Source organism: Rhinoraja longicauda, chromosome 5, assembly GCF_053455715.1.
Source record: "Rhinoraja longicauda isolate Sanriku21f chromosome 5, sRhiLon1.1, whole genome shotgun sequence".
NCBI lineage: Eukaryota > Metazoa > Chordata > Chondrichthyes > Rajiformes > Arhynchobatidae > Rhinoraja > Rhinoraja longicauda.
Genome location: NC_135957.1, coordinates 14,106,519 through 14,123,540, shown reverse-complemented (window position 1 = coordinate 14,123,540; position 17,022 = coordinate 14,106,519). Strand labels below are relative to the sequence as shown.

At 41.8% G+C, this 17,022-nt stretch overlaps 1 protein-coding gene across 10 annotated transcripts in view; it reads left to right on the top strand.

Annotated features, from left to right (window-relative positions):
• The window catches only part of LOC144593414 (serine/threonine-protein kinase MRCK alpha-like), a 324,476-nt gene that overhangs the window by 226,945 nt on the left and 80,509 nt on the right, over positions 1–17,022 (top strand). For all 10 annotated transcript variants that reach the window (XM_078398926.1, XM_078398934.1, XM_078398929.1 and 7 more), the window contains 2 exons: positions 5,617–5,722; positions 7,538–7,662. In XM_078398926.1, the coding sequence (XP_078255052.1) occupies positions 5,617–5,722; positions 7,538–7,662 (231 nt within the window). The remainder of the gene's footprint in view (positions 1–5,616; positions 5,723–7,537; positions 7,663–17,022) is intronic.

Below are 17,022 nucleotides of genomic sequence, written 5' to 3'. Positions count from 1 at the left end.
CATCTAGTTTGTCCAGTCCCTTTATAATTTTATATGTCTCTATAAGATCCCCTCTCATCCTTCTAAACTCCAGTGAATACTAGCCTAGTCTTTTCAATCTTTCCTCAAATATGACAGTCCCACCATCCCAGGGATCAATCTCGTGAACCTATGCTGCACTGCCTCAATTACAAGGATGTCCTTCCTCAGATTAGGAGACCAAAACTGTACACAATACTCCAGAAGTGGTCTTACCAGGGCCCTATACAACTGCAGAAGAACCTCTTTACTCCTATACTGAAATCCTCTCGTTATGAAGGCCAACATGCCATTAGCTTTCTTCACTGCCTGCTGTACCTGCACGCCAACGTTCAGTGACAGGTGTACAAGGACACCCAGGTCTCGCTGCACTTCCCCCTTACCTAACCTGACACCATTGAGATAATAATCTGCCTCCTTGTTTTTGCCACCAAAGTGGATAACCTCACATTTATCTACATTATACTGCATCTGCCATGCATCTGCCCACTCACTCAACCTGTCCAGGTCACCCTGCAACCTCCTAACATCCTCTTCGCAGTTCACACTGCCACCCAGCTTTGTGTCATCTGCAAACTTGCTAGTGTTACTTCTAATTCCTTCATCCAAATCATTAATATATATGGTAAATAGTTGCGGCCCCAACACCGAGCTTTGCGGCACTCCACTCACCACTGCCTGCCATAATGGAAAGGTCCCGTTCACTCCTACTCTTTGCTTCCTGTCTCCCAATCAATTCTCTATCCATGTCAACACCCTACCCCTAATACCATGTGCTCTAATTTTGCTCACCAATCTCCCGTGTTGGACCTTATGAAAGGCTTTCTGAAAGTCTAAATGCAATGCATTCACTGGCTCCCCATCCATTTTACTTGTCACATCCTCAAAAAATTCCAGAAGATTAGTCAAGCATGATTTCCCTTTCATAAATCCATGCTGACTTGGACTTATCCTTTTACTGCTATCCAAATGCACCGTTATTACCTCTTTAATAATTGACTCCAGCATCTTCCCCACCGTCGATGTCAGGCTAACTGGCCTGTAATTCCCTGTTTTCTCTCTCACTCCTTTCTTGAAAAGTAGGATAACATTAGCTATCCTCCAATCCACAGGAACTGATCCTGAATCTATTGAACATTGGAAAATGATCACCAATGCGTCCACTATTTCTAGAGCCACCTCCCTGAGTACCCTGGGATGCAGACCATCAGCCCCTGGAGATTTATCAACCTTCAGTCCCATCAGTCTATCCAATACTATTTCTCGCCTATTGCAGTTTGCACCTGACTTGGAGGGGGTGTAATATTCTCGCAAGCAGATTTGTTGGTGCTACTAGGAAGAGTTTTAACTTGATTTACTTAGGGACTTGATTAACTTAGGGACAATATATATAATTATTTGGATAAACAAGGCCTGATTAGAAACAGTCAACATGGATTTGTGCCTGGAAGGTCATGTTTGACTAATCTTCTTGAATTTTTTGAAGAGGTTACTAGAGAAATTGATAAGGGCAAGGCTGTGGATGTTGTCTATGTGGACTTCAGTAAGGCATTTGACGGTTCCACATGGAAGGTTGATTAAGAAGGTTAAATCGTTGGGTATTAATAGTGAGGTTGCAAGATGGATTCAACAATGGCTGAATGGGAGATACCAGAGGGTAATGGTTGACAATTGTATGTCAGGTTGGAGGCCAGTGTCTAGTGGAGCACCCCAAGGATCTGTGTTGGGTCCACTGTTGTTTGTCATTTACATTAATGATCTGGATGATGGTGTGGCAAATTGGATTAGTAAATATGCAGATGATACTAAGATAGGTGGTGTAGTTAATAATGAAGTAGAGTTTCAAAGTCTACAGAGAGACTTGGGCCTTTTGGAAGGGTGGGCTGAAAGATGGCAGATGGAGTTTAATGCTGATAAGTGTGAGGTCCTGCATTTTGGTAGGACAAATCAAAATAGGACGTACAGGGTAAATGGTAGGGAATTGAGGAATGCAGTGGAACAGAGGGATCTGGGAATAACTGTGCATTGTTCCCTGAAGGTGGAATCTCATGTGGACAGGGTGGTGAAGAAGGCGTTTGGTATGCTTGCCTTTATAAATCAGAGCATCGAGTATAGAAGTTGGGATGTAATGTTAAAATTGTACAGGGCATTGGTGAGGCCGAATCTGGAGTATGGTGTGCAGTTCTGGTCGCCAAATTATAGGAAGGATGTCGACAAAATGGAGAGGGTACAGAGGAGATTTACTAGAATGTTGCCTGGGTTTCAGCACTTAGGCTACAGAGAGAGGTTGAACAGGTTGGGTCTTTATTCTTTGGAGCGTAGAAGGTTGAGGGGGGACTTGATAGAGGTTTTTTTAATTTTGAGAGGGACGGACAGAGTTGATGTGGGTAGGCTTTTCCCTTTGAGAGTGGGGAAGACTCCAACAAGGGGACATAGCTTCAGAATTGAGGGACAAAAGTTTAGGGGTAACATGAGGGGTAACTTCTTTACTCAGAGGGTGGTGGCTGTATGGAATGGGCTTCCGGTGGAAGTGGTGGAGGCTGGCTCGATTTTATTATTTAAGAGTAAATTGGATAGGTATATGGATAGGAGGGGATTAGAGGGTTATGGTCTGAGTGCAGGTAGATGAGACTAGGTCAGGGAGAATGGTCGGCGTGGACTGGTAGGGCCGGACAGGCCTGTTTCCATGCTGTAGTTGTTATATGGTTATATGGTTATTGATTGACTGGGAGGTGGGATCCAAAGCAGTAGAGAGGCAGCTGGAAAAATGTACTTGCGTGTTGTGGAAAGTTACAGTGCAATCATTATCTTATGGATCATGGATATGTCAAACGTTAAAACATTCAGATAACAGTTTGCCTGATGAAAGGATTGGAAATATAAACTTAAATTGCACTCATTTAACTATCCACCGAAATGAAAGCTCCAATTTCTCTGTTGACAGCTTAATTCCAAAGTTGATTTATATTTAAATGCCAAAGTGCATTTGATCATAGGATAACTTCAGCAGATGTCTCAATCCTTGGAAGCAACAATAATACGGCTACATAACAAAGCAGATCCTCAAGGTCCATGAATTGGAATGCAAAACAGGACTGACTTTGATGGTTTATAAACATAGTTGTTGTGAATGGATCTGTCCACGAGTTTACTGCAGGAATGCTTGTAAGCACAAAGTCTGTTTCAGTCTTACTGTGAAGATAGATCAGACTTTGTGTTTCCATACAACTGAACTTTCTGAGGTAACACAAAATGCTGGAGTAACTCAGCGGGTCAGGCAGCATCTCTGGCGAGAAGGAATGGGTGACGTTTTGGGTCGAGACCCTTCTTCAGACTGATGTCAGGGGAGGGGGTGGGACAAAGAAAGGATGTAGTTGGAGACAGGAGACTAGTGGGAGAACTGGGAAGGGGGAGGGGATAGAGAGGGAAAGCAGGGACTATCTGAAGTTAGAGAAGTAAATGTTCATACCGCTGGGATGTAAACTACCCAAGTAAAATATGAGGTGATGTCCTCCAATTTGCGCTGGGCCTCACTCTGGCAATGAAGGAGGTCCAGGACAGAAAGGTCAGATTGGGAATGGGAGGGGGAGTTGAAGTGCTGAGCACCGGAAAATCAGGTTGATTAAGACGGACTGAGCGGAGGTGTTCAGCGAAACGATCGCCGAGCCAGTGCTTGGTCTTGCCGATGTAGAGAAGTTGACACCTGGAACAACTTCTCTACATCAGTCCCCTCCCCTTACATCAGTCTGAAGAAGGGTCTCGACCCAAAACGTCACCCATTCCTTCTCTCCAGAGATGCTGCCTGACCCGCTGAGTTACTCCAGCATTTTATGTTCCCTTCGATTTAAACCAGCATTTGCCGTTTTCTTTCCTACAATTCAACTTTCTGCTCCATATTGAGAGATTCCATCTGCATATGGCGACTAAACATTTCATGGTTTACTGGCCCTCCAGCATTCACTCAAACTTGCATTTTCATTTTATATTTCACCTTCTCAGCACGCTTAACCCAGAGAGTCATAAAGTTGTGCAGCACAGCCTACCCCTTGACGACAAAGATGCCCCATCTACATCTGTTCTATTTGCCGATGTGTGTCCCATATCCCTCTAAACCTTTCCTCTCCATGGATCTGTCCAAATGTCTTTTAAATGTTGTTATAGTACCTGCTTAAACTACCTCCTCTGACAGCTCATTCTATATACCCACACATGGTACATATATGGAATTTACCCCTTAATTTCCTATAAAATATTTCTCTTCTCATCTTAAACCGATGCTGTTGAGATATGTATGCAGACATCTGGAGAAAGGGCAAATGAGTGGTGCTAAATGGGTTCTATGACATGAATCATTAAGTATGCATGGAAGCAGGCCCCATGGCCCAACATGTCCATACTGACCAAGTTGGCATTCTGGGCTACTGCCATTTGCCTCCAAGGCTTTTTTTTATGTAAATCCTGCCCTGGTCTAACATACCAATTGCAACACCTCACTCTCATCAGAGTTAAATTGCATTTGTCATTCCCTGACCCTCCTTCCCAACTGATCTAGACCCTGTTGTAAAATGAGATATCTTTCCTCATTGTCCACTATTCCACCAATATTGGTGTCATACACATATTTACAAACAATGGGAAAATAGTCTGAATAGTGCACTGTTTTGATATTTCATTCTATAATTTCCATTTCCTCATATAATTTGTCCAGTGCCACTTTACTGGTGGCTTAGAGTGGTGTGTAGACCGCCGACAAGATGGGAGAGGTGAATAAAGGGATGGTATTATATAGAGAGGTAATGCACTGTCCCTACACTGAGTTTACTCTCTACCTAACTTTCTTTAATGAGGATATCTTTTAAAACAAGTTTCTTCAACTATACTTTTGGTCACCTGCCCAAATATCTAGCATAACATGGATCAACACTCATGGAAAACAATTGCAGCGCCATGAGAAATATGTAGGGGTTCCTGGAAGGTTTCTTGTAAAGACCAGCATAAAATGTTGGCTTTTAAAGTGACTATTTTTTGTCAGAGTATATATCAAATTCACTTTTGATATTGAATGTGTATCTAGCAACCTTTCGTGCAGTGTTTTCTGGACAAATGGCTTCATCATGACCAGCATCAACTAGAGATTGATGGCCTGAAGTGTGTTTTAAAATCCTCCATCAGGAATTGTATACAACCGTCGAGAGCGACAGCCATTTCCTAGATTACATATGTGACAAAGCATGGTGGATCAGTGGAAACCTTGTGCTTACAGCTTCTGGACAGAGGCTAGAGAACATGTCAGATTTTTCCAGTGACTGCAGCATGCATTCGGTGTGACAGCTGAACCTTGAAGTCAAGGGAATCAAATTCTTTTGAATGTTGGACGACTTAAACTGCTTTTTCCTTTAAATCTATCCCAGCTCCATATTACATTCTGGCCACATTTTGGAATAAACATGCAGAGAATGCATTTGTGATGGTGATACGTCTCCCACATAAATTATATGATGTTGCTTGGTTAAATATAACTCCATTTATAGACAGCTTTAAGTATTTGAAATATTTATTTCTATATATATATATATATATATATATTTGTTAATACAGTCAAAATGAAAGGGAAGAGTTTGAAGGCGAATTTAAGCAGAAATATGAGCGGGAGAGGATCATGCTGAGTGAAGACAACAAGAAGCTATCGAATGAAGTCGATAAGGTGAGGCTCCCCTGATGTTCTGCACCCTTGTGTAAAACAAATGCCATGGTCTGGGTATTACTGCCGGCATGTTCAGCTCTGGGTGGGAAGGTTCACTATCTCCCCAATTTGAAGGATTGTTACAACTGATCTGACTCTGCAGCTGTGAACATATGAATGTTTGCAATATCCAGCTGCACTTTACTGCACCTTCTCGGTTTCCATGCTGATTTAAATGTGAAATAATTGGTCCTTTATGGCTGATTTACATTTATATGATGCATTCAGTTGAAGTGATCATTGTTCACTGGAACGCCCTTTGAGGTATAATTCTGGAGAGAATTATTGAATGCAGCACATCTACCAGCCTTTCATATTCCTACTTCTGTACATAAGAATTCTTTAATTTTTTTTAAATGAAACCAATGATTGTAATATTCTTACTTATTCCTCAAAGGCCAAATGAGGCATTATCATTTCCTCTTTATGAAAGTCAAGAAAACTTAAATTTGCATCAAATAAAGATTGTACTAAACCTATTTGGCTTCATGAATATTACATTGAAATATTTTTTAAATCCCACTTAAATTGATTTTGCGATCAGAATCTCAAACTTAGGCTTAATGAGTTAATCAAAGATACTATTTATATTAATATGATTATAGGAAGGATATACAGTTTCATGAACATTGTTTACCAGAGTTCAAAGACTATCTCATAAATGTATTGAGAGTCCAGATGAATTACAATTAATATATTTGAGTTTGTGAATGTACTACAGAGGGGAAAGTCATTAGGTCTGAGTGCATTCTGGACTTATACTACAGTGGAATTGTGAGGGAAGTTACTGTGGTGGAGATCCTTTCCATCACTTTGAACCATTCCATCAAAGTTCGAAAAAGGATAGAATAACCCCCAGATTTCTGCTTAACATTTCTCTATAACAAAATTAATATTTAATTATCTTTCCACTGGAAAGGCATTATTACCGATCCCTTGGTGCCTGGGAATTATTTGAAGTCCACCATAGATAATGGAAGATGCATGCCTAAATGCCAAAATATATCCTTTACGTGGTGACAATGTGCTCTGTCACACATCAAGTAACCACAAAACACAAAAAAATATAGCTGCAAATAAATAGGTATATAAAAAAGTCATTTATATACACTTTTATCTTTTTCCAAAACACAACATATTTATGTTGACATTTCTATCAATATTAATCTTTGGAATTCCACTTTGGTTCTGGTCTTCACAATGCAGTGTTACAAGACTATGGTTTGATTTGGTACTGGTCTCCATTGACTGAGGTGACAATGCAGTGACTATGACCATGGTTCTGGTCTCCATTCACTGCAGTGTTAAAACAGCTCCTCTATTCAATGGGCTTTAGGCCGATCCTTTCCTTCTCGATGTCATTTCCCACCATGAATATTCTCAATTTAAGTTTTCTTGAAACATTGCTAAATTACAGGGATAACGCTCTTGGAGTTCAAATGATGAATTATTGGTTAGAGGATTTGCTAAACATGTTTTAGGTAGTCTGCAAGTGTTCCAAACACTATCTTCATTTGACTACAGTGGAGCCAGGTGTAAAATTTAAATCGATATCCTGCTAATATGTTTCCCACATTCTGATATGAACTGGCTCTTCATTTTGTGCTTTGGAGCTACCTACCAACAAACTATGGGAAAAAAGGTGCTTAAGAAATGTTGACACTGTTGCCATTCAAATGGTTCTTCGTAATGCTGCCTGAAGTAAGAGCTGGAATGATTCTGAGTATCTGGGTGAGTTACATGAACAATTTACTCTCTTCTCTTGCTTCTGAGCAGCTGACAGGGATGTTTGAGAAGCTGAGTGCAAGCAACAAACAGATGGAGGAAGAGTTGCAGGACCTTGCAGATAAGAAGGAATCTGTGGCACACTGGGAGGCCCAAATAACAGAGATCATCCAATGGTGAGTGACCTTACTCAGCAGTGCAGCAGGAAAAAAATGATTTTTCCATTCTTTCAGAGAGATTTTATTTCATGCTACAGTCACTAATGACAACATTAATATTATTTTGCGTTTATAATTTCATGGAGTCTGGGCACTGTTTGAGATTGGTAATTGCCCTTGGGAAGATGGTGATGATCAGCCAGCCTGCTCACTGGTCCTTCCGATGTTGAGCAGAGAATTCCAACATGCGCTCTAGAATCATGAAGGAATAGTGAGATACCTCAGAATGATTTGGAAAGGAACATACATGTGGTAGTGTTTCCAAATGCCTGCTGCCCTTGACCTTCTAAGTAGTAGAATCAGTGGATTTGGGAGATACTGGAGTAGCCTCGATGAGTAACTGCAGTGTAGAGGTACACGCCTGCACTGTACTGATCATCCCCAGGTAACAAATGGGTTCTGCTTTTACAGACATCCATTAGTTGGAAAATAGACAAAATTATTCCATATGGTAACCGTACTCCACAGTATTGCCAATTAACATGAACATTTATTTATTGTCTTCCCCTGCCTAGTTACAATGGTACAGAATCAAGATGTCCCACACTCAGTGGCTGGTTACAAAGGGCTTGAAATATCAGTTGCTGTTACATTGTTTTATAGAGTGTCATTACACAAGTATCAATTGAAGCGATTGCTTGTCAATGTTCAAAACAATTATCTTGGGTAACCTCCCACAGTGAAAGTGGCAGTCTCTGCCTTAACAGATTGTGGTGTCTGATTACTGCAGGGAGTTTACATGCAAACAGTTTTTTTTCAATTGGTTCTCATTTGAATTTAATAATATTTATGGGAGCCCGTTCTACATACAGGTGTCCATAAATCGGGAGCTGGTAATCCAGGGAGTTCCTGTACACAGATGGTGGAAGAATGATTGTTTCAGTGTGAATAGGGTGACAATCAGGTGGGCTGAGGTGTGCCTTGTAGTTGGTGAAAAGGAGTCAGGAGGTAAAGAATTAATTCCAGGGTGCCCGAACATTGGCTTTCTTAGTTTTGCTGCGAGATACAGCGAGGCCTTCAGTCCACCAAGTCCATGCTGGCCAACGATCACCTGTTCACACTACTTCTATGTTATTCCACTTTTGCATCCACTCCCTACTCACTCGGGGTGATTTACAGAGAACAATTAACCTACACATGTGCACATCTTTGGAACGTGGGAGAAAACCGGAGCGCTCGGAGGAAACCCACCCAGTCACAGGGAAAACGTGCAAACTCCACACAGACAGCACCTGAGGTTAGCTTCGAAACTGGGTCTCTGTCGCTGTGAGGTAGCAGTTCCATAACCTTTTCATAGAAAGATCATTAATTGGTTGATCCAGTTACGTTTCAGATCATTAATGTCCTCCTTAATGTTGAGGGACTCGAAGATGATAATGCCATTAAATGCCATGTTGGCTAAATACTCTTCATTTGGAGCTGGTGATTGCCACTTGTAAGCCTTTCTGTGAATGTCATATATGTTTTGTTGCTTGCTAGCATGGGTTGTGACATTTTCTAACGAAATGCACATTAGGCAATGAGCAGCAGACCCTTTCTAACCTAATGGTGGGAGGAAGACCATCGATGAAACAATTGAAGATGTTTAGGAAAATCATAAGCCTGGATAAGAGGGAAATCTGAAATAAAAACAGAATACACAAAAGAGAGATTGGTTTAATGTTTCAGGTTGAGTACCTTTTGTCAGAACTTTCTCAGTTCAAACTGAAACCAACTTGCAGCTAGTCCTTCACCACTAACCAGATACGTTCCCAAACTGGATGCTGCATTCAGTGGTATCAGCTATTTCCTGACATTCCTCACCGCAGCCAGTTGTAACATTTCTAGCTGATAAATTAATCCCACTCTCCAAAAAAGGTTCCTTGGATTTGCCCTTCATGTTAAGAAAAATTTGCTGGCACCACATTTTCTAATCTCCAAAGAGTGCAGATTTTTTTCTGTCCAGCCATGACATTTTACTCTGAGATGAAGCACTGCAGAATTGTCTCCTATTGTCTTTGAAGTATTCAGAACAGTGAGAATCGTAGTGAATACCTCCAATAGGATTTTGTATAAATTAAGATTGTTGTGATATTGCAAGGACTATTTTGTTATATCACAAGGACTATTTTGTTTGGGTTTTTTTCTTTACCTTTCTAGGGCTAAATCACACATCCCATACTGCTGCCACCATGTTGTACTTCGTGGTCAGGTATCTGTTATACCGTTGTTATGACTCTGGGATGACCACAAGTACACGTATTTAGGGGTTTGAAAGCCCAGCATAAATCCAGGCTCAGTTTATTTCACGGCCACCTGGAACCAGAGTGCCCGCCAATATTACGTCATTCTCATATATACATGTTGCTACGTGGGCAAACAAAATAGTCCTTGCAATATCACAACAAAGATTTGCTGTTCCGTGACTCTATCCAGGGACCCCAGGGCCCCAGCAGCCCTTCCAGGTGAGACAGAGGTTCACATGTACCTCCTCTAATCTCATCTACTGCATCCGGTGTTCCTGATGTGGCCGCCTGTGCATCAGCAAGACCAAGCACAGACTCGGCGACCTTTTTGCCGAACATTTGCGCAGAGGCCTATTAAATTTCCCAGTCGCTAACCATTTTAACTCCCCTTCCCATTCCCACCCTGACCTTCCATTGCCAGAGTGAGGGCACACGCAAACTGCAGGAACAGCACCTCATTTTTTGATTGTGTAGACTACAACCCAACGGTATGAACATTGAATTCTCCAATTTTAGGCAACTCCTACAATCCCCCCGCTCCCCTCCCCTGTGCCCCACCTGGACTCGCACCTATTTCTCCCCTTCCCTCTCCACCCGCATTTCCTCCTCAGCCGTCACAATTTGCAACTCTTTAATCCATTTGTCTCACGCCTTCTGTTTTAATCTCTGGCCTTTCTTTCCAACCATCTGCCTATCAAACACCCCCCTTGCCTGTGTTCACCTATTACCTGCCACGCTTTGTCCTGCCTCTCCTTTCTCTTTGCTTTCTTCCCCTCCCCTCCACAATCAGTCTGAAGAAGGGCCCCGACCCGAAATGTTACCTATACATGTTCTCCAGTGATCTGCCTGACCCCCTGAGTTACTCCTGTACATTGTGTCCTTTCGTGAGAATCTTTTCTTTCCTGCTAGATCCTCCATTTTATCCTCTAGTGAATCCGTACCTTGGTGAATAGCTCTGCCATTTCATAGTAATCTAGTAATTTCTGTATAAATCGAGAAGATGGCTGTCTTGTCAGGTGTACTCTTCGCAAATGCGATGGCACTGTTCCTGAGGTCTATCAATATCCCATTCAAGATTATTTTCAGATGTAAAGGAAAAACAGGATTTAGGGAGAAAATCTAAACAAAATGTTTCACAACCACAGGAAATCCCAAACCTCTTCACAGCTGTAAAGCATTTGAAGTGTAGTTGCTGCCAAGATAGTGGAAACCAATTAATACATACCAACTTTTCCCAAATGCCATGAGTTATGGTTTAGAGGGGTATGGGCCAAACGCAGGCACATGGGACAAGCTTGGATGGGCATCTTGTGTGGCATGGACGAGTTGGTCCAAAGGGCAGGTGTCTGTGGCATATGACTCTATAATGAATTGTCTTCATCTTCATTCACTTCCCTTCCCCTTTATGGTTAATTTCAGTAATTACCATTCGTAGCTCAACTTTCCTTTCTTCATTGACATCTTGCATGTGGAATGAAGCAAACACATAAAGGAGATGAACAAATAGGCTAACAGAAGATAGAAGAAATGCAAGCCTAGGCTGTGGCCCTGCTCCCTATCTCCACATTCCTGTCCTTTGTTAGCTAACTAGAACAACGCTGGTGACCTACATAAGCTAAATATATAAAACAGCTGTAACATCCAGCTAAAGGTGCGAATCTATGAAAGTAAGAAACTGGGGGGGAGTTCTTCATAAATGAATTGTAGAATAATCTTTTATATATGTCAGGAAGTTGCACTCCCTATCTTTGTTAACATGCAGAATTTCTGTTTGCTGTTAAAAGAAAACTTCAGTGTTGACCAAGGCGTGTGTTGAGTTTTAACATTGCTCACGCCAGCTTGGTCAGTGTATTACTGGCAGGGCTTGAAGAAATGAGCCTTGGTCTTGAGCAATGCATGTGTTTTGTGTATCTTAGTATATATAATGTGCACCTTTGCACAGGGGAATATCATAAAAGTGGCATTACTGGACCTGATCCAGGAGAAAAATAGCAGCCTAGCCAAGTGAGAACAGATGTTAGCCTAGCCGAGGTTTGGTCGATGTGGACTATGTGTTGATATTTGCCAAGAAAATGGTTTTAGTAAGAAAAGCAAACCAGTATATTCACCCCTTTCAACTCTTGTTAGCATTTCTTGTTAGCATGATATCAATCCTTTGGAGGTTTCCAAATGTATTCCGATGGTCTCAGTGAAGCTATTTACATTGAGCTGCTCACTTGCTGTGAAAACTCCTGGTCCAGCACTGAACTCTGACAGAGGCACACAGGTTTGAACTTCCCCTCTTCACTTTGGATTGGATGCTTCTAAACTTCCTTTAAAGAAATCTGGGCTTCATTGGTTTAGGTAGATGTTGAAATGGAATATTTCAGAGCTCAGCAGCAAGAACCCCCTCTGTCTCCAGAGCAACCTTTCTTACTCAATCAAGGAAACATGTTAGAAACTCAAGGAACTGCCGATGCTTGTTTTACAAAAAAAATGCACACACAGAGTGCTTGAGTAAATCAGCGGGTCTGACGGCATCTCTGCAGGAAACGGATAGGCCTTTTTCATCCAGCTTACCCCCGCCCCCACAAGGTCTGAAGAAGGGTCCCGACCCCAAACAACGCCTATCCATGTCCTCCAGAGATGCTGCCCACTGAGTTACTCCATCACTTTGTGTGTGTATTTCTTAAAGAAACACATTAACTGGTTGATCATTTTATTGCCGTTGGAAGATCTTACTATGTGCTGTGAGATTATTGGACCTGATCCTACATAAATAATACTAACTGCACTTTACAATAATTCATTTCACATGAAGCATCTTCCCGTGAGTTAAAGTATTGCAAGGTTGCGTGCTCAGCCCTCTGCTCTATTCACTCTATACTCAGGACTGTGAAGCCAGATACAGTTATAACTCCATCTTCAATTTTGCCAATGCTACCACCGTTGTTGGACAAATTACAGATGACAATGAGTCAGAGTATCGGAGGGAGATGGATCGACTCCTTGCACTCAACGTCAGTAAAACTAAGGAACTGATTGTTGACTTTGGAAGAGGAAGGTCGTGGATGCACAAACTTGTCTTCATTGATGGGACGGTGGTGGAGAGAGTCAAAAACATCAGATTCCTGGGTGCACACATCTCTGATGATATCTCCTGGACCCAACACATTGATGCAATTATAAAGAAAGGTCAGCAAAGCCTCTACTTCCTTAGAAGACTGAGGAGATTCAGTATGTCAACAAATACTCTCTTGAACATCCACCAGTGTACAGTACTGAGCATATTGACTGGTTGCGTCACAGCCTGATTTAGTAACTCGGAACGCCCAGGAACAAAGAAGATTGCAAACAGTGGTGAACACCGTCCAGTCCATCATGGGTATTAACCTCCTTACCATCGAGGGATTTACAGAAGTTGCTGCCTCAAAAAGACAGCCAGCATCATCAGAGATCCACACTGCCCTGGCCACACACTCATTTCACTCCTGCCATTGGGGAGAACGTCCAGGTTCAGGAAAAGCTTCATCCCTACAACCATCAGGCTATTAAACACTACAACCTCCAAATAAGCTCCGAACTACATGGACTTGGGGGCATTGTTTTTGTCCTTGCACTATTATACTGAACTTTTTTTGTTATTTTTTATGGTGTTTACAGAGTACTATGTTTACATATCTGTTGTGCTGCTGCAAGTAAAAATGGCGTTGTTCCACTTTGTGACATATGACAATAAATGACTCTTGAGGCTTGCTTTGTAAAGTACTAAAGGTGGAACAGAAGGCCGACCCAAATAAACAGAATATGCCCTGTTAACTAAATTATAATAACAGGAATTCCTGTATTCTCAGAGTTTTAGTTAGCAGGATGAGTTGTGGCCAAACTGAGCCAACAGGGACATTACATACATCATTGTAATAACCAAGGTGGTCTGAACAAGTCAACACTAAATGCCTTAATGAGGAACTGTTAAACCTGAATTGTGCGAGAGAAGGGAACGGTGTAAGGCGCTCATTTTGCCTTCGTTCTTGTTGAATTACATCTCATGTTGGATCTTATCCCCTCACTCCTGAATAAGCAGCAACTGGTGTGTGTGTGTGTGTGTTTAACTGGGGCAGGTGATGTATGTCAGCATTTAGTCTGCACGTATTTATTGGTGATCTTTTGGAGATTGATATTATAATCTAATTTTATGTGCCATTTATCAAAATACTCACGGTTAAGCAGTCCATGAACTTCAAAGCAACGTTACTTCTATAAAACTTGGAATAAGCTCTTCATATCCAACTTATACAATCTGCCCTAGGACATGAAGTGATTTCACATTTTGCCCGTCTCTATTCAAGGCTGGTTCACTGATATGAGCAATTTGCAGCCTTGATTCCTGGGCAGCTGGCGCCACCTTGTGGTCACAGCATCCTTCTCAGCTGCAAATGCTACATTTAGAAACTTGACTGAAAGCATTGGGAAATTCGCTTTAAACTTTAAATTTGTCGCACAGTTCTAATTGTTTGTAATATCCCGCATCACTATAGGCAGTAATGGACAAAGCAAATACCTGTGGTTTGGGGCCTTGCAGACTTGAAGGCATTTAGCTGCGAGAGAACCAGATGTAATTGTAAAACAGTGAGCAATATAGCAGAAATGTGAAGAGAAAACTATCTTGTAGTGAACTGAGGCAGTAGAAATAGGGGCAACGGAAATCTGAGACTAATCTCAAGCAGATCTTACTCATACATTGAATGTATAAAGAATTAATTTGTTATAAGAATTCATGGGGGAGAAGCCTGGTATCATTTAAGAACCACATGGACATTGTGAGCGCATGGTAGTGAACTACTATCTGAACAAATTGCTCAAGAGGGCCGAACTAGGACAGTTAGTTACAGTGAATGATGACAGTTCTGCTCATATCACCCACTTTAAGAGTCCAGCCAAAAATACTGCTGAACTCTGGAAAGCCAGAGGCCGAGGGGAGACCTGATAGTATATAAAACGATGAGATGTGTAGATAGGATAGACAGTGAAACCTTTTTTCCCTAGGGTGGCAGTGACAAAGACTAGAGGGCATAGTTTTATGGTGAGAGGGGCAAAGTTCAAAGGAGTTGTGCAGGGCAAGTTTGTTTTTTACATAAAGAGGGGTGGGTGCTTGGAATGCGCTGTTAGGTGTGATGGTGGAGGTAGATATGATAGTGGCGTTTAAGTGACTTTTAGATAGGCACATGGATATGCAGGAAATGCAGGGATATGGAACACATGCAGGCAGAGATTAGATTAACTTGGCATTAACGACCTTCTACTGCTGCACCATAGAGAGCATCCTAACACATGGCATCCCTGTGTGGTATCTCAGCTGCACGGAGGCAGAGAGGAAAGCTCTTCAGCGGGTAGTCCGGTTAACCAAGCAACCCACACATTGAAGATAGACACAAAATACTGGAGTAATTCAGTGGGACAGGCAGCATCTCTGTAGAGAAGAAATAGGTGACATTTCGTGTTGAGACTCTTCTTCAGACACACACACACATCTTTGGGATGTGAGAGGAAACCGTGGTGCAGTGGCAGAGTTGCTGCCTCACAGCGCCAGAGACTCGGGTTTGATCCTGACTCTGGGTGCTGTCAGTATGGGGTTCATACATTCTCCCTGTGACCATGTAGGTTTTCTTCGGTTGCTTCAGTTTCCCCCATATTCCAAAGCCGTGCGGGTTTGTAGGTTATTTCACTTCTGTAAAACTGCCCCTAGTGTAAGATGCGAAACTGGATAGCATAGAACTAGTGTATGGGTGATCGTTGGTCAGCACGGACTCGGTGGGCCGAAGGACATGTTTCCATGCAGTTTCTCTAAACTAAACTCGAAGGGAGAACGTGCAAACTCTGCACAGACAGCACCCAAGGTCAGGATTGAACCCGGGTTTGTGGCACTGTGAGGCAACAGTTCCGCCGTGCACAAGAATACATACAAGAAAATAGACACGGGAGTAGATCAGCAAGGGCCTAAAAATGGCTCCAACATGAATTATGATTATGGCTTCAAAGCCAGTTCCAGGACCTCCTCTTTAAATACCTGCTATGAGCTAACCTTCACAACCATCTGAGGTTAAAAGGTTCCCCAAACGCTCCAGAAATTCCTATATACTTCAGATCTCCTGGTGCCTTCTCGCCATGTTGCTCTGTTTGACATTACCACCAGTGGCAACATTTCAATATCTGTTGTGGCATGGCCCTATAGGATCTTTTTGGTTTCAGTAAGGTCACCCTCCTCAAAGTGGAACAATTTTAACTTTATGTGATTACACAACCTCACGTCCAATTAACCTGCTAAATATCTTCCAGACTGCCTTCAATGTTAGGATAACCTATCTTAATTAAGCCAACCAAACTACATACTACTCCCAAGTTCAGCCTCACAACCTGCACAATTTGTAGTGATGTTTCTCAGTTTTAATCTTCAACCCCAAGCAATAAAGACTAAAATGTCATTTGTCTAGTTCACTCTGTGCTGCATCTGCATGCTAACATTTTGTGATTCATGCACAAGAACACTTATACCCCTCTGCATTACACTCAATTTCAGTCTCTCCATATAGAGACAAACTTGTTTTGTTGCAACCGGTATGAATTTCAGTATTTCGTTTTGGTACATATGACAATTAAACACTCTTTACTCTTGAGATATTGGTGTTCAATTTAATTCCTCCTACTGAACTGCATAACCTCACATTTTCCTATATCAAATGACATTTGCCAAGTTATTGTACCCATTCACTCAACCTATCAATATCTTGTTCAAAAGTGAAAATGTCCAGTGTGTGCTCTCTCACCTGTTTTTGTGCCATCAACAAGTATGGATCGCCTCGTCATTAGTTCCGTATTTTTGGTTTATTCATCTTTCTATTGTACGTGTGGTAAGCAGTGTTCAATTCAGCGCTAACACACTTCCCCTAATACCAGGAGCTGTTAACATATGTCCTGGCCTTTTATATGACATCTTATTGGAAGTCTACTGAAAATCTATAAATTCTCCTCTCTAAACTTTTCTTATGCCCTCAAAGAACTGGCAAATTTGTCAATCATAACTTCCCTTCCATACAAAGCTGTTTGATTGTACCAA